At 51.3% G+C, this 17,833-nt stretch overlaps 4 protein-coding genes across 4 annotated transcripts; all 4 read left to right on the plus strand.

The window, feature by feature from the left end:
* Nucleotides 1-1,242: 1,242 nt before the first annotated feature.
* Nucleotides 1,243-3,584, plus strand: PFICI_03339 (uncharacterized protein; the record flags this gene model as incomplete). The annotated part of the gene is made up of 5 exons (XM_007831920.1): nucleotides 1,243-1,602; nucleotides 1,654-2,082; nucleotides 2,141-2,402; nucleotides 2,461-2,604; nucleotides 2,659-3,584. 5 exons carry the CDS (start codon nucleotides 1,243-1,245, stop codon nucleotides 3,582-3,584), a joined length of 2,121 nt encoding a protein of 706 aa, XP_007830111.1.
* Nucleotides 3,585-6,556: 2,972 nt separating this feature from the next.
* On the plus strand, nucleotides 6,557-8,890 carry PFICI_03340 (Catalase-1; the record flags this gene model as incomplete). The annotated part of the gene is made up of 3 exons (XM_007831921.1): nucleotides 6,557-7,060; nucleotides 7,117-7,248; nucleotides 7,301-8,890. The coding sequence occupies 3 exons, from the start codon at nucleotides 6,557-6,559 to the stop codon at nucleotides 8,888-8,890; spliced, it is 2,226 nt and encodes a 741-aa protein (XP_007830112.1).
* A 1,759-nt stretch (nucleotides 8,891-10,649) lies between these two features.
* Nucleotides 10,650-13,302, plus strand: PFICI_03341 (uncharacterized protein; the record flags this gene model as incomplete). The annotated part of the gene is made up of 4 exons (XM_007831922.1): nucleotides 10,650-10,767; nucleotides 10,830-11,852; nucleotides 11,920-12,138; nucleotides 12,203-13,302. The coding sequence occupies 4 exons, from the start codon at nucleotides 10,650-10,652 to the stop codon at nucleotides 13,300-13,302; spliced, it is 2,460 nt and encodes an 819-aa protein (XP_007830113.1).
* A 1,394-nt stretch (nucleotides 13,303-14,696) lies between these two features.
* On the plus strand, nucleotides 14,697-17,244 carry PFICI_03342 (uncharacterized protein; the record flags this gene model as incomplete). The annotated part of the gene is made up of 2 exons (XM_007831923.1): nucleotides 14,697-16,966; nucleotides 17,022-17,244. The coding sequence occupies 2 exons, from the start codon at nucleotides 14,697-14,699 to the stop codon at nucleotides 17,242-17,244; spliced, it is 2,493 nt and encodes an 830-aa protein (XP_007830114.1).
* Nucleotides 17,245-17,833: the final 589 nt, after the last annotated feature.

A 17,833-nucleotide genomic window follows, 5' to 3' on the forward strand; every position in this document is an offset into this window, starting at 1 on the left:
AGACTCGAGGACGGAGTCAACTGCTGCAGATCTGGCAGCGGACATGGTGACATAAATCAATCTTTTTCGAGGCGTTGCCCATAGAAGTGCCAAGTATCTAGTGAAACCTACAAATCCATCGCGGATCATGGCTAGAGAAACTGCCGTTGCCGAATTCCATCATCTGAAGCCAATTGCAGCAATCAAGGTGAGCCCCTAATGGACCCAAGCCGACGGGGTCGGTCACTAACTGCTGCGCTATTGAGGTGCTGGAGACTGGCAGGGCAGATCCCGGCGGGGGTGGGGAGCGGTAGAAGGCCCTGGGACGGACGCAACACGTGCCCAGACAGCGTTGTGTTCCCATGCTAAATGATCCGCAAACTTTGTCTCCATTGGCATCAATGCACCATACCGACTCCTGTGCCACTTTGTATGCTTTGTTGCTTTCCATACCGTGGTGCTTGACTGACTAAGCGGCTTCAAGGACTTTCTTGTTTTCCTTGCACCAGTTCCATGACGTACGGCGACAGTCTATGTACTTCTTGGTGACCTTCGACAATGCCCCACCCTTCACTTGAACATTGAACTTAGGAGCAGGTAATGGCACTTCAAGTTCTATACGCCGCCGCCGAGGTGAGGACATGCAAATGAGGAAGCCACTGCAACCTAGAACGGCACGAGGCTCTCAATATCTTATCACCTTATCAACACAAACGTTGGCAGCTTGTCTGTTCCTGGGCAATTGCGACGCGTTCCTGGAAAAACGTTCGGTCTTTAATAGCCCTGAAAAAAACATGCCGGCGGGGCCGTCGTCCTTGACCTGCGAGCACTGTGGTGACACATTCCAACGCAAAGAACATCGGGACCGCCATATGCTCAGGCACATTGGCACAAAGTCGTTCCAATGTGAGGTATGCGCCAAATCCTTTTCACGAAGGCAAGTTTCCTTTTCGGCTGCTGCGTCTCAAGCCTATGCTAACCCTGTCATGCAGCGACACACTTCTGCGCCACTATAGCTTGCATCGCCACGAAAGCCAACACGCACCGGGCTCTCAGCGTCGATGTGCCCGGGCCTGTCTCTCATGCGCTAGGCTTAAACAACGCTGCGATGGCTTGACCCCATGTGGTCGTTGCCGGCAGAAGCGCACTCAGTGCAGATATCAGCCATCGGCCAATGTGACAGGCAATGAGAACTCAACAACTCCCCTGGACCATGACACAATTGTATGTTCACCAGGGCCAAACGAGCATGATAGTCTTCGAATGGGTGAAGGTCCCCCATTCAACGCTCCGATTGTTGAACATTCACATCAATCTACATCGCATGTCTTGGTCGACACTTGGAACGTCGACTCGGCAGTGCTCTCAAACGCTCAGATTGGTTCCACAGTATCCACTGATACTTATCCTGCCTTGAATGATGACCTCTCTTGGACCACCCGTCCGCCATGGGACATGAACTTCCATTTCAATTCAAATGGAATGATGGGCAGTCTTGGTGGTATATGGAACAATAGGACTGATACCTTCCCGTTCTTACAAACGCTGGAGCCATTCTTGTCACCACTCAATTGTCTCGAAATAGAGCCTGATATTGTCGAAAATGCTCCGGAGTTGCCTTCTGTGAGCTGTTTAGGTGAGCCTAGCTCGTCTGGGGCTGCTAATTCGAGCCAGGCTGTCATGGAGGAATCATCCTCTCGAATCTTTCCAAGGCATCGTACCTCAAGGGCGGAGCCTTGCCTAGAGTTTCCCTCATGCCAATCAACACATTTGCAACAAGCTGAAGCTGAGGTATTTGGGCATGTCTCAGAGATATCGGCGTCGTCAATCGAGGCGCTACGGTTATTCTACATGACGCAGCGTCAGGAACTTCCGTCACGATTCATCTCGACTCGCATCCTGTGTACCTTTGTTGATCTCTATTTTGAGTACTTTGACGCTCAGTTCCCTCTCCTCCATCCACATCGTTTAGAGGCTAGTGGACTGCACTGGACTCTTCTGTTAGCAACGGCGACAATCGGCAGCCAATACTCTGATATCGAGAATGCACATGAATATCGCGCATCTCTCTGTGACCTACTCAAGAGGTCGATGCAGCTAAGTGTATGATCCTATTGGTGGCATTGTGGCCTCGAATTTTGTCATTAATGAGATTGTTCAGGACCTTGAGGACATCAAAGAGATGAACATATCTATTGCTCAAAGCGTGTTTCTGTATGATGTCTTCTTGATGTTCTCTGGATCCAGGAAAGACAAGACAATACTACAATACCGAAAGAATATTCTTATAACGATATGCCGAAAGCTGCGTCGGAACAGAGATGCCCAGGTGGCCTCTGAACTCGAGGAACGAACCACGCACGATGAATGGCTGTCATGGCTTTCAATCGAGGAAGAAGTCCGCCTGTTATCTTGTGTTTACGGTATGCTGGATTTCCTTCTAGTGAAGCAGGACTTGGCTCATATTGGCTCATATTCTAGTGCTGGAATGCTTGGGATTTGTCTTTATGGAATTTCCAACTATCCTGGCTCCATCGGATTTACTGCAAAGGCTACCATGCCCCACTCGCCTATGGCAGTGTAGAGACGCGCCCGCCTGGAAAGCTATAATCGGGACTCTATCGCGTAAATATCTAGGAAAGGGCTTCTGATAGATTCGTGTCGCTGACTTGAATATAGCTGTAACCTATAGGCAAAGCCAGCCAAAGTCCAAGTCCGAGTGGCTTGAATCCTTACGAGGGCCCGATATCTTTCGTCTGAAAGTGACTTTGTTGGGATCATATGTCGACGAAAAAACACTACAGCATCAGCTGCAGTCTTCACGATTTTTGCAGTCATCATTCAGCTCATACCTCAATCCTCCTTCAGAACGCGATTCTCGAGGTTCATCTACTCGGGACTATCGAGGGCTGCCAGACCCTTCTCACGTTGAGAGCCCGCTATTGAGTTCACTGTTTGAGTCATTAGAGTATGAAACCTTTGAAGCTGCCGTTGTTAGCAATGGCGAGGGTGCGGAAACTCTCATTCACGTACTTGCAATATTAAGACATGTCCCCCTCAAAATACTGTACTCCGCTACAGGCTGGGAGACCAACACGGACCAAATGGCGGCATCGAGGACGAGCTTGAGGAATTTCTTTCAACGTAAGAGGGATACGGCGCGGAAGGTCATGTGGCATGCCACGTGCATCTTTAGGACTACGCGAAAGACGCACCGCTTTGCCTGCTATGACATGCTGAGCCTTTGCGTTGCGACATGCTATATCTGGTCATATGACCAATTGCGTCCGGCACCAGTTTGTCAATCTGATGGTATCTCACAGCCGAGAAAGAAACGGCCGATAATCCGGCTCGACCAATTGCATGATAAGTCCAAGATCAAGGAGTGGGTAGAGCACGGTGACAACAGCGACATTCATTTGACAGGTGTTGGCATTTTGAACCAGTCTGACCACGGCGTACGATTCCTCAAGGATGTGGAAAGGACATTCTTCTCTCAGATCGCTTGGAAGGGCTTGTCTCGTGCTCTTGCTTGCTGCCTTGTCCAATTGGGACAGAATGGTGAACAAATATTGATTCCAGATCCATGCGAGATGGGGGATTGAAACCATGGATATGAAATGTCGACATGAATGGTTATTTGAAAGTATATACACGCCTTGGCCATACCATCATTTGGTCTGGTTCATTTCGCCCGACCCAAATGCAAAGAGACCAAAACGAGCTCCGTTCCTCTGGCGCCGCGCCTTGTTCCATGCCTGCACATTGCCATTCGGTGGTTTGACATACAATCCGGTGGGACCTCTGGCCATGCCTGGCGGAGGAGGTGGTAGTGTATAACGCTGTTGCGGTTTTTTCTGTTGCGTTTTTTTCTGAGGGCAATACCGGGTCAGTACCAGTCAGCAAGATCGCCGCTGCGGCCTAACATGGGGCTGGGTAGTACAAACCTTACGATGCCACGGGAAACACATGGCTAGGAATTTCGGACTTGGTATTTTAGTGCGATGATGGTATTTTCATTACATGCGGACTTGCCAAAAACACCAATTGATGAAGACTTGTGAGCATTTCCATGGGACTAAGCTGACAGATGCGGTGACATTTGTCCAAGCTGAGGGGTCGCTGTCTTACACGAGGCAGAGCAGTGCCGTGCCGACCTCCGTGCATTGCCCAAAGGGACGCTGCGCCACCAGTTTGCCAAGGGTTCAGTAGTTAGCGAAGCGGCCGTCGGAGCAGGCCCGGAATCCTTCTCAGCCTTTCAGCCTATTAGAGCTTTGGACACCCACGCGAACCTTCACTGCAGGTTGTACCACCAGCAAAGGGTTACTTTTTTATGCTTATCTGCATGAGGTCTGCAGCTTGGCAGGCCGGGCGAATGGGAGCTGCTTCACTGCAATTTTAACCCTCACGAAAGGGTTCATCGTTCTCGGAGCCTTGACTTTGAAATTGAAATAGTCTTTATGTTTTCAAGTGTTTTACTATGGGATAACAGGGCGACACACGCGGTTTATACCTGGAAATCGGACCCCCCCTGGGCACACACACGCACACACACACACCCACAAGATGGCCCACCTGAAAAGCAGGTCTCATCTGAAACGAGTACATAGCAGCAATGCCATGATGCATGGTGGCGGAGAGGCGAGGCTCCTAGGCATTACTAACCGAACTTGCCAATGCTGTAATTCATCTGAATAGATTTATAGCAGCACTTAGTTTCCAAGGAGCAGAAGTCATTAGCAACGGAAAGACGCAGCATGGCATTATCGACATGTAATCATATAATGCGATATGGTACACGCTAACATCACTAGAATCCATATTTTTGTATTATTCCAAGAATACGCCACACGCGATGATACTCAAGGGAGCCATAGAAGGTGATTACAGAAATTACATCGATAAAGGAGAACATGAATAATTCTACAAAAAATGCAAAAAGAAAGCCAAGATATCTCAGTGTTCTGAGATGCATTGGGAATTGAGCCCAATGCGGGGGTCGAACCCGCAGCCTTGAGATTAAGAGTCTCACGCTCTACCGATTGAGCTAACCGGGCCTAGAGCTTGTTGTTGAGCGTGAGGCTATTATCGTGCATTATTATAGTATTGTGCATCCGCTCGCAAGGCGCCAAGAATTCTTTTAGGCAATATCCAGGCAGAATGGGGTCTAGGCTTGGGCTTCTCATACCACATGGATCATCTGTCGTATCAGAGACTTTGAGAAATCCATTTCTGGTCACCAATAATAAGATGGACATCTTGTTGCCATTGGTTTGGATACCGGACGCTCGTGATGCGTGTTCACAGATTTCTTCAAACTCTACCTGGCAGCTGGTATGCAGTAGGGCTAGTGGCAATGCCGTTGTGTGGCGGATAGCCGGCCCATAGAGCTAACGCTGGTTGCCGTCGCGTCCACTGCCAGCAGATACACACGTGCAAACTCCACTGCCTGGAAACGTATTTATAATGTAAGCTTTCGTGTTTGAACATACATTTTGTCAATTAAATCGCGAGAGCGCGACGAGAATGTCGGAATTCCGCGGGCACTTTTTCAATGGCCTATAGGCAAATGCCGATACGTTAAGACCTACGTCATTATTTTGCAAATTACCCCCCCGGAACAGGTCACTTTCTGTTCAACACTAGATCACGGCTGGAATGAGTGCCTGTGCGTGAAGTGTACGATGGAAATAGCACTAGGTATTCCCAGACTCGGCGCGGCGCCTGTCAGATACCATGGGGATTGGCTAGCAGGACATCTTTCGAGACATGAGAACTAAAACTGTCACACCTTTGCAAAGCTTCTCCCGCTGCATTTGCTCCTAGAACCAATCCGATGCAGGGCATGAAAAAGATGTCGACAATAATTGGACGGTCGCGACCTTTACATATCTGGGGCCTGTCTTGGGGGCAACAACCTAGAAGTAGTACGGAGTATTATGCCCATGCAGCGCACTAGAGTCTAGGTTAGCTACCGCTACCTATACCTACTGCCAGGGGTTGGGACGTGAAACTCAGGTACAGCTGCAGCCATCCGGAGCAAACCTCCCGCAGTATATCTGAAGAAGGGCATTTCAACATCTCGATTACAGATGTCCGCATCATCAAAGGTCAACAATCCCTGAAGCGACTCAATTGAACGCCCGAATAAACCTATCAAAACGTCCCCGTTCCACACACAAGCTCTACCGTTGAAAAGCTTGGCCTCTCTTGGAGCAAACAAATGTGGTCTCGGGGCTTTGCAGCGGTATGTTTTGCGGGGCGGTTTGAAGGCTGCATGGCTTGTGATGGTGTTCTGACATCATGAGTACGTGAGTATAGTCTAATTATGAATCAAAAAAAAAAGGCGCGTCTTTGTCCATTGTTTGTTATGTCGTCAAGATGATTGGATACTCGGCTCAATGCTCGACACTTCTTAAAAAGCTCTCTGTTTCACCTCTGCTGGTCTTACTCTGGTCGCAACTTCCTCTTGACTTGGTATCTCTCCCGAGGCTCTTTAGATAAAAACAAGGCGATTTGTGGAAACAGTAACCAGAGCCTTTCAACCTTTGTAACTTCAAAGTCATCAAATCGATCAATGGCATCGAATGTGATCTCCGCGGCTGTCGAAAAGGTTCAAAACACCATGGCAGGCGAAAAGGGAGCCAAGACGGCCGATATCGAGCGGGATGCTGTCGCCCCGAGCCAGGACACGCGCATTACCACCGAGTACGGAGTCAAGCAAGGCAATACCGACGACTGGCTCAAGGCGACCAACGGCGACACCAGTGGCCCTTCGCTGATTGAGGACCACTTTGCTCGTGAGAAGATCTCCAGGTTCGACCACGAGCGCATTCCCGAGCGTGTTGTTCACGCCAGAGGCGCCGGAGCATTTGGAACTTTCCGCTTGAAAGAGAGCGCCCAAGACGTCACGCTTGCACCGGTCCTCAATGATACGTCCCGAGAGACTCCAGTCTTTATTCGCTTCTCGACTGTGCAGGGCAGCCGAGGAAGCGCCGACACGGTCCGCGATGTTCGTGGATTCGCTGTCAAGTTTTACACCCAAGAGGGAAATTGGGACATTGTTGGCAATAACATCCCGGTATGTCCTGAGTAAAGATACAAAACTCATCAAAGCTGCATGCTGACAAGGTATAGGTCTTCTTCATCCAAGATGCCATCAAATTTCCTGACTTTGTCCACGCCGTAAAGCCAGAGCCACACAACGAGGTGCCCCAGGGACAGTCGGCACACAACAACTTTTGGGACTTTGTCAACCTTCACACCGAGGTCAGTTTTATTCGCCATAAACTCTGCTAGAGCACAGCTAACGATGCTACAGTCTACTCACATGTACATGTGGGCCATGTCTGATCGTGCCATCCCTCGATCGTACCGCATGATGCAAGGGTTCGGCGTTAACACCTTTACTCTCGTCAACAAGAACGGCGAACGCCACTTTTGCAAATTTCATTTCACGCCACACCTTGGTGTTCACTCCTTTGTCTGGGATGAGGCCCTGAAGCTCGCCGGACAAGATCCCGATTTCCACCGCAAGGATCTGGCCGAAGCCATTGACAATGGTGCGTTTCCAAAGTGGGATTTTGGTATTCAGGTCATTCCCGAGTCCAAGGAGCACGACTTCGACTTTGACATTCTTGACGCTACCAAAGTCTGGCCCGAGGATCTGATTCCCGTCCGCAACATTGGAGAACTCGAGCTCAACAGAAATGTCGACGAGTACTTCCCACAAACGGAACAAGTTGCTTTCTGTACAGCACACATGGTTCCTGGCATTGGTCACTCTGATGATCCTCTGCTCCAAGGCCGCAGCTTCAGCTATTTTGATACGCAAATCTCTCGTCTTGGCATCAACTGGCAAGAGTTGCCCATCAACCGGCCAGTCTGCCCGTACATGAACTTCAACCGCGATGGACAGAGCAGACACCGCATCAGCAAGGGAACTGTCAACTACTGGCCGAACCGCTTCGAGGTGAATCCTCCTGCCAAGCCTCAAGAGGGCGCCTACCCCGAGTATCCACAGAAGGTCTCGGGCATCAAGCAGAGGACCCAGGGCAAGAAGTTCAGAGAGCACTTCAATCAGGCACAACTGTTCCTCAACAGTCTGTCGCCACCCGAGAGGGCTCATCTCACTAGCGCTTTTGGTTTCGAACTTGATCATTGCGACGATCCCATTGTATATGAGCGCATGTCTATGCGTTTGGCTGACATTGATCTCGACCTTGCCCAGGAGGTGGCGACAATGGTTGGCGGACCAGTGCCTGAGAAAGCATCGAGACCAAACCATGGCAACAAGGCGCCCAGGATCTCGCAAACCGAGTTCCCGGCAAAGGTCCCAACCATTGCTAGCCGAAGAGTTGCCATCCTTGTTGCTGATGGTTATGACTCAATCGCGCTGAACGGAGTCAAGGCTGCCTTGACAGCATCAAGTGCGCTACCATTCATCATTGGACCCCGACGCGCAGAAATCTTCCCCGCGGGTTCCGACAAGAAGCCTGGCAGCGGTATCAAGGCCGACCACCACTTTGAGGGTATGCGATCAACCATGTTCGATGCTGTCTTTGTCCCTGGTGGTGCCGACTCTATCAAGGCATTGTCTACCAATGGTCGCAGTCTGCACTGGCTTCGTGAGGCTTTTGGTCACCTGAAGGCTGTTGCCGGCAGTGGTGAAGCTGTAGAGCTCTTCAAGATTGCTTTTGGACTACCCAACGTTTCCGTCTCAGAGGACCACCAGGTTGTTGAGTCATATGGTGTTGTCACCATTGCCAATGTGACACCGGAGCATTTCACCGAAACCGTACAGATTGCCAAGGAGGGTACACAGTTCCTTGAAAAGTTTTGGTACCAGATCTCTAACCACCGCAACTGGGACCGTGAGCTGGATGGCTTGAGCTCACAGGTCGCTTACTAAATACTGAGCATTTGAAACAAGTCAGCATCTTATTTTCTTGGCTTTGTTACTCTCAGATATCCTTTAGTCTTTTACCAGATTCTATGCACGGCGATGATTTTGACTGCAAATTTTAATCTTATCTTCAGTTTTTCTATTATTTGGTTACAGTGAACACGTGTGAATCTGCTGGGAGACGTTTACTGAATACTGATTTGCATGTTGATTACTTCTACGTGTGGAGTTACAGTGGCTTGATAGGCAACCCCATAATTTGCACCATGAACATTGTGCTAGAGTCCACTTGAAGCACGTGATGGTTTATGGTATCTCCTTCTAGTGGCTACTACAAATGTAGTATTTCTGCACTCGACAAATCTCATCCGTTCCGATCAACCGACGATATTAATAATGATACTATTGAGTGCAACCGTGGGGCGAGTCGCTTTTGCCTCATGCAACGGTGCCATTCACCAGAGCAGCTTACGTGCTCGTCTCGACCTGCCTCGAATCGAGAAATGATGTTTTTGAAAGTCACGAGGATTGAGTACTGATCACCAGAATGAAATTTAGCGGTCAGTGATTCTGGCGCTTGACGCGTGCTCTTTGGGCATCTGGACCTTGATGGACTACAAGACATATGGAGCATTGCAACAATGAACGAGCTGATTGTAACTCTATCAGTATGGTGCAAGAGATACATATGGTGGCGAACAAGGGGGGAGGGCAAGCTGCCGCTACTCGATTTTGCTTTGTCAATTAGCCCATGTTGGATGACTGTTCCTGATGCCAAGCCGGCAAGGCTAGCAGTCGGGACTATAACGTATATGATCTTCCTGACAGGTGGGCTTGGGCCGGCGGCGCCCAGCCGAACATGACCATATAAAAAAAGGCATCTTCATAATCCTAGAGGGGACGCGTGTCCCAGGTTACCACTGGAGTGTTCTAGTTTGGTGAGCCGCGTCACCACAGGTCCCATGTTTGGTTGTGCGGTTTCCTTATATGATTGCCTTTATCAGGCCGTCGCGGGTGCTCGCGTATCGCGAGGGTGACCGAATCGGGAAGTTGGCCAGGAACCCGACGTGGGGCACCAAAGGGGCCCGAACAAGATCTACGGATGTCGACAGGCAAAGTGCATGTTTCGTCTTTTTTCCTCCCCTGCATGGGACTGCCGGTGACAGCCAATAGCGGAGGGCTAAAATGTTCAACTGCCGTGGGCCAAGCCACTTGCAAGCAGCATGTTTTAAGCTAAAGACTAGACTTTCTTTCAAAATAATCATTTTTGTACACAATTCCATATAGTGATGCCGGTAGACTAACAACTCGGTAGTTGTAGACTATTTTTGGACTTGGCAGAGCCGAGAGGCCAGAAGGGGAAATACCAAAAGGTTTTAAACCCACATGCATGGGGCCAAACCCTGGATCCCTGGTCCCATCTCATTGGCCGTCACATGTTAGTTGCCATAATATAGATACCGGAACACCAGTACAAGAGAGGAATGTGTCTTTGACCAATCTTAGTCAAATTGGTTGAATTCTTTTTGCTTTTTCGCCTCATCGGTGGCCATGCAATGGCACGTTTGGTCCCTTAATCGCGGAACCGATTCAATATCGGTACGACGTGAGAAAACATACGGCCGAGACCCCTGGCGTCGGAGAGCGATGGCGGGAAATCCGAGCAAAGCAGTATATGAGTGGCAGCCTCAGCCGCGGCGAAGCATCTCGGAATTGAAAGAAGTGTCAACCGTTTGAACCATCTTCAATCTCACGGCTCATCATCATGAGGGTAGGACGAGGTCTATCTGCGGTCGCAGCCCTTTCGGGCCTGTCCGTAAGTCTTGCACAAAACTCATCGTCCTCAGCTTCGGTCACCCCTCCTTTATTGGCCGATGGCTACAGTGAGTACATCCAAAACTTCCAAACACATACAACTAGGCGTGTAACTGACCTTTGCATTCAGTTGATCTCGGACCCGCGAGCGATGCCTTTGAAAAGGCAAAGGCTTTCGTCGACAGCCTTACCAACGAGGAAAAGGCCAAGATCATTGTCGGCTCGAGCTTCACTGGCAACGTCTCGTGGACCCCTCTCGCCAGCAAGGATGGAGTTCCTGGTATCAACATGGCTCTCTTTGTGTCCGGCTTCCCCATGCCCAACGCTGCGACCATGACATGGAACCGCGACTTGTTCCAGCAGCAGTTCAAGGCCACTGGTGAGGAGTTCTACGACATGGGTTACAACCTGATCCAGGCCTTTGTCGCTAGTCCCCTCGGCCGTGACCCTTACGGTGGACGTGCCAATGAGGGTTTCTCGCCTGACCCCTACTTGACCGGTATTCTCTTCGGCAAGGGAGTCGAGGGAATGAGCTCTGCTGGTGTTATCCCCGTTGGACGTCACTACCTGCTCAACGAGCAGGAGACCAACAGAATGGGAGGTGGCTACTCCTCCAACGCAGACGACAAGACCATCCAAGAGGTCTACCTTTGGCCCTTTGCCGATGCCGTCAAGGCGGGTCTGATGGCCGTCATGTGCGGCATGAACAGGGTCAACGGCACCCTTGCCTGCGAGAACTCTGACATTTTGAACGGCTACCTCAAGACGGACGCTGGCTTCCCCGGTCTGGTGCTGCCCGATGTTGGGTCCCAGTCGACATCGTACGGCTCTGCCAACTCTGGTCTCGATTTGGGATCCAGCCAGTACTGGAGCCAGACCACCATTCTCGACGGTATCGAGAGCGGCGAGCTATCGCAGGGCCGTCTCGATGACATGGCTATCCGCAACGTCATTGGTTACTACTACGCCGGTCTCGATGCCGGCAGCCAGCCCAAGCAGCCATCGGCGACCGAGATGCGCGACGTGCGTGGCAACCACTCTGACATTATTCGCCAGGTTGCCAACGAGGCCATCATTCTCCTCAAGAATGACAATGAGAATGGTCGTGGTCTACCCCTAAACAAGCCGCGAACCATCTCCCTCTACGGTTCCCGTAAGTTCCCATAGCCTGGTGCTTATTGTCAACTAGGAATTGGATGCTAACTGCCATTTGTTAACAGACGCTGGTCCCTGCATGGCTGGCCCCAACCAGCAGTTCTCGGTTGCCGGTACACCCGCTGACACCTACGCTGGTCATCTCGCAACTGGTGGCGGTTCTGGACAAGCATCTTTCCCCTACCTCTTGACGCCTTTCGAGGTCCTCAACGTGCGTGCCTCTCAAGAGGGCTCCATGCTCTGGTGGATCTTGAACAACACCTACACTGCCCCCGAGTTCTCTGGTAAGTCAGCAATGTTGTATATCTGACAGTTGACAAGGATCTGTACTGACTCCTATGCTTTCAGGCTTCCCCGGAGGCGGCGGCGGCGGCGGCGGCAATGGCTCTTTCCCAGGCGGCGGTGGTGATGGAGGCGGCTTCCCCGGTGGCGGTGGCGGTGGTGGTGACTTCCCCGGCAACGGTACCAACCCATACGGTAATGGATCTTTCCCAGGAGGTGGCGGTGGCGGCGGCGGCGGCGGCGGCGGTTTCCCTGGAGGCGGAGGCGGTGGTTTCGGTTTCGGAGGCACTGGCTCGACCCCCTCGTTTGTTGCCTACTCTGCCAACTCGGAAGTCTGTATCGTCTTTATCAACTCGGCTTCGGGAGAGGGTGCGGATCGCACGGAACTGGCCAACGCGGAGCAGGACCTCATGGTGAGCACGATTGCAGACAACTGCAACAACACGGTCGTGGTGGGCAACTTTGCCGGACCCCGGGTGCTCGATGCCTGGGCCACCCACCCCAACGTCTCGGCCATCCTGTACTCGGGTCTCTTGGGCCAGAACAGTGGACAGGCCATCTCGGACGTGTTGCACGGCGACGTGAACCCCAGCGGCAAACTTACCCACACCATTGCCAAGCAGGCCGAGGACTACCCGACACCGACGTGCATGGAGACCGAGTGCGACTTTGACGAGGGGGTCTTTATCGACTACCGCTGGTTCCAGTCCAACGACGATCTGGTGCGCTACCCCTTCGGCCACGGTCTGAGCTACACAACATTTAGCTACGGCGACGTGACTGTGTCTGTGACGGACCAAGACGCCCTTGACTCGCGCTACTCGACGGGTACCCCGACTCTTGGTGGCTACAGCGACATGTACGACGAGGTGCTGACAGTGAGCACGACGATTGAGAACACGGGCGGCGTCGACGGCTCCGAGGTTGCGCAGCTGTACATCACGTTCCCCGATGAGGCCGAGGAGCCCGCGCGCGTCCTGCGCGGCTTTGAAAAGGTTGCCATCGCCGCCGGTGAGACAGCCGACGTCACCATCAGTGTCCGCCGCCGTGATGTCAGCTACTGGGATACCGTCGCGCAGAAGTGGGCCATTGCCACCGGCGAGTACACTCTCGCTGTTGGCTCGTCGAGCGTCGATATCAGAGGCTCAACGACCTTGACCATTTAGATGTCTTGTACAAATCTTAGTTTTCCTTCGGTACTTATTACCTTTTCTTCCCAATTATAAGTATACATAGCAAAGATGATACCTCGAATACACCCACTTGCATTTACTCCTTGGTTTGAAGTCAAGGTGGCGGAGAACCGAATGTCCGACGCGAGACGTGATGTTCTCGAAAAGCAACACGTTAAGCAGACTTGATAACGCGTCTTGATTAACAGCCTGTTTGGGGCCATTTAATTGACGGCTAGACGCGACGTGTGGCCCGATCTATGATCTCCCGCAACCTTGGGACAAGCGAGTAATTAGGTTGGGTTGGGATATTGCACGTTGAAAAATCTAAACTTTGTGCAAGTTGTGCCGCGCATCCTAATTTGTCCACATTCACGAGATATTTTGATCGTACTGGCAGATTCTGCGCGCAAAGTGACGTAGATTCGTTGGGTACTCAATGTAGTCTGTAGTGCACCATCAGCCGCCGTTGGAGTAAAAGCAATGATCGCCGTGGCCGAATGCGCCTAGCGACGGGCTGCCATGAGGGGGTATTTAGATTGCGATAGCCGTGAAAAGCAGCACCGAAGCTCCAACGTGCAATGTCGGAAATGCTGTACCGGTCATCTGTGAATCCGATTCCCATTTACTTGAGAGAACGGGCAACGCCCCGAGAGAAATCGTACTTTGGTCCCAGAGGCCGTGGGCTGGGCCGTAATTGAGCTCCCTCGTCTCATCTCAACTCTGCTGGCTCGACAGCGGCAAAGTTAAAGTATAAGACTCGTCCATCTCTGTTACGGAAATCGAGTCATGGCCACGACTTGAGGAGCCCCCAAAGTGGTCAAGCACCAAGGCCAAAGAAGTGCATGTGTTCGTTTGCCAAGCGATAGATGATATCAGCCATGGCAGCAATGTATTTTGCGCCTAGGTGCAGAAACAGTGTTGGTGTGAAGCAGCGAATTATAAAGAAAGTTTGCAGTCGCAGGCTTTAACTCTGTTCCTGCAGGGGAATGCAAGCTTATCATGCCCCGATCTGCGCCATCCCCTGAACGATTGCTCTTCTGCGAAGCGCCACCTAATCTCCCTTTACGGCTGCATTCCAACCTTACAACATCCCACGAAGTACCGTACTCCCTAGATTGGAAGTGCTGATCTTTTGAATATGATTTTGAGCTTTCGATGCGGCTTTTTCCCCCATGATATAGAAGGAATCGGCATGACATGGTCAACCAAGACATTGGGTTTCGGTTTGTCTATCCCGTCATAGATTAGCAAGCCCAGTATACCGATAAAATGATGTCGCGCCCCCAACACCCTTTGGGTGCTGTTGTTGCCATAGACCTGTCTCCTGTTTTGCTTCTATCATTCTTGAGGGGGGAACCCATTGCTTACCAAACTCTTTTCCAACCATGCATTTCCAGTCGCTCATTTTCAGTTCGTGCCTTGCAACAGCCATCGCTGTGCATCAACATCATCATGTACATCAGCATCCAGAACGAGATTATCCTCAGGAAACATATACCGTAACGATATCATTGGCATTGGCCACTGCGCCAGCAGCAGCAGTTCCAACAACCAGTTGTTCTTCTTCTTCTTCTACTTCTTTTCTTCCATCTCAACCGAGTGACACTGGCGCTTTGTCACCACATTCAAATTCGAAATGTTCTTACTGGTTGGAAGATGTCCGGCACCAGGGTGTTGCCCCATTCAATTCCAATGCCACCAACTATAGGGTCTTCCGCAACGTGAAAGACTACGGGGCCAAGGGAGATGGTGTTACAGATGACACAATAGCCATCAATTTGGCGATCAGCGACGGTAACAGATGCGCACCAGGCAAGTGCGCCTCGTCGACGACAACACCGGCCCTGGTCTATTTCCCGCCAGGCACATACCTTGTTTCGGATGCCATTGTCGGCTATTACTACACGCAGATTGTCGGCAATCCAAATTGCCTGCCCATCATCAAAGCTAGCCCGCGCTTCTCTGGAGCTTGGATCTTTGACGGAAATAAATACGGCGCCAATGGCCTGGGCTGGGGCTCAACCAATGTCTTCTGGCGTCAGATTCGTAACTTTGTTGTCGACATGACCGATATTCCCGCTTCGAAAGCGGTTTCCGGAGTCCATTGGGCGGTGTCGCAGGCGACATCCCTTCAAAATATTGTCTTCCAAATGTCGGCTGCCACAGGTACACAACACGCAGGCGTGTTCATCGAAGAAGGCTCCGGTGGGTTTGCTACCGACCTGGTATTCCACGGAGGTCTGTACGGAATCAATGTCGGCAATCAGCAATACACCATGCGGAATTTGACGTTTTACAACTCCGTCACTGCCATCAGACAAATCTGGGACTGGGGTTGGACTTACTCCGGCATCGTCATCAATGATTGTCAGATTGGATTGAACTTGACTGACCTCAAGTCTGACGGGTCCCAAGATGTCGGCGCTGTCGTTTTGTATGACAGCGAGATAAACAACACACCTGTCGGCGTTTGGACTGCTCGTACGCGGGGCTCAACACCTCCATCAGGTGGCAGTCTTATCCTTGAGAACGTGAATATCCAGAATGTCGAAGTGGCTGTCCAAGGTTCCCACAATGAGACCATCCTTGCAGGTTCAACACGCCCGACAACTATCACCGCCTGGGGACAGGGCCATGCATACACAGCATCCAAGGGGCCGAGCAATTTCCAGCAGAGTATACCTGCTAATGATAGACCACGGACCTTGAACCAAAGGGGAAGATATTATATCCGCTCCAAGCCTCAATATGAAGACTATCCAGCCGCACAGATTGTCAGCATCCGTGGCGCTGGAGCTGTTGGTGACGGCAAGACTGACGACACAAAAGCCATCAACGCCGCTCTATTGGCTGCAGCTGCCGCCCAAAAAGTCGTCTTCTTTGATGCTGGGTACTACAAAGTCACTGGGACTATATTCGTGCCAGTCGGATCGAAGATTACCGGAGAATCCTACCCCGTCATCTTGTCGAGTGGCAAATATTTCGCAGACATCAACAATCCCCAACCCGTTGTCCAAGTCGGTAATCCAGGCCAAGTTGGCAAGGTCGAGTGGACTGACACAATTGTGAGCACCCAGGGTGCGCAAGCTGGGGCGGTGTTGATACAATGGAATGTTGCCTCTAGGGGAGCACCATCTGGCATGTGGGATGTCCACACGCGCATTGGTGGGTTTGCAGGCTCCAAGCTTCAAGTGGCGGATTGCCCCAAGACGCCAAACACGGTTTTGACTGCAAACAAGCTCAATGAGCAGTGTATTGCGGCATTTCAAAGCGTCCATGTGACCCAGAAGGCCAATGGCGTATACATGGAGAACTGTTGGTTCTGGGTTGCCGACCACGATGTTGAAGACCCTGAGTTGACTCAGATCACTATTTACGCTGGACGAGGTCTGCTCGTTGAAAGCGAGGTGGGCAATGTTTGGCTCATTGGAACGGGTGTTGAGCATCATGTCCTTTATGAATACCAGCTTGTCAAGACGCAGAACGTGGTTATGGGGCAAATCCAAACAGAAACAGCCTACTATCAACCAAACCCGGACGCAACAATTCCGTTCCCGGTTGTCAAGTCACTGAATGACCCAGTCATTGCCAAAGGCCAGGACGGCTGGGGGCTCCGCATTGTCGATAGTAGTGATGTTTTTGTTTACGGCGCAGGGTAAGTGCTTTGGATTCTGGTTGCTTGCCGTCGGGGCTCGCTAACTTGACGACAGGCTGTATTCTTTCTTCAACAACTACAATGTGTCTTGCGCGCAACAAGGTGTAACCGACAAGTGCCAGACTCGGATCGCGAGCATTGAAGACAGCTCCGTTTCAGTGTACAACTTGAACACCATCGGGTCGGCGTCCATGGTGACCGTCGATGGACGTGATATTGCGAGCTGGGCGGACAATAGAAACAACTTTGTGTCAACAATTGCCTGGCTGACGACTTGAAAGGTTGCGTGACTAATTAGAAAGGAAGTAAATGGAAATAATAAAAAAATGAGAAACAAAGAACATTGCGATTAGAACCCAACATCGGGTTATGCGGAAATGCAGTGCATGGGACCGTGATTGAAGTGCTGGGTCTTGGCTTTGGATCTGGTCGTGACGCTGCTGGACGAGCGGTTCTGATGCTTTCTAGTACTTTGATTGCGAACTTCCGATCCCTCAGAAGAAAACTAGGAGGCTGATGTCTCATGACCAGCTGCTTGAATACGCCCGGTGCTGCATCACCAAAAGATTCCAAGACTTCCAAGAATCGCCAATGCTGTCAATGATGCTTCTTTTTGTGCCGGACGATGTGCTGCCCGGACGGCGAGCCCCACAATCAGAGCCGTTACTGCGGCCGCGCACTGAGATGGCGCACTTCTCGATACACGCACAAAGCGCCTTGGGGTCGACGAGAAGAGAGCAAGCACGGTTCCGAGTCCGAGAGCAACCGGCATCGCATGAACGGATCGACAGGTAGCGATGCTTGGATCAACCCCCGCCAAGCGGCCAAGAAGGCCAAGCCGTGCCCAGCTGTTCCATGATCTGCGCC

Source organism: Pestalotiopsis fici, assembly GCF_000516985.1.
Source record: "Pestalotiopsis fici W106-1 unplaced genomic scaffold PFICI_Scf_2, whole genome shotgun sequence".
NCBI lineage: Eukaryota > Fungi > Ascomycota > Sordariomycetes > Amphisphaeriales > Sporocadaceae > Pestalotiopsis > Pestalotiopsis fici.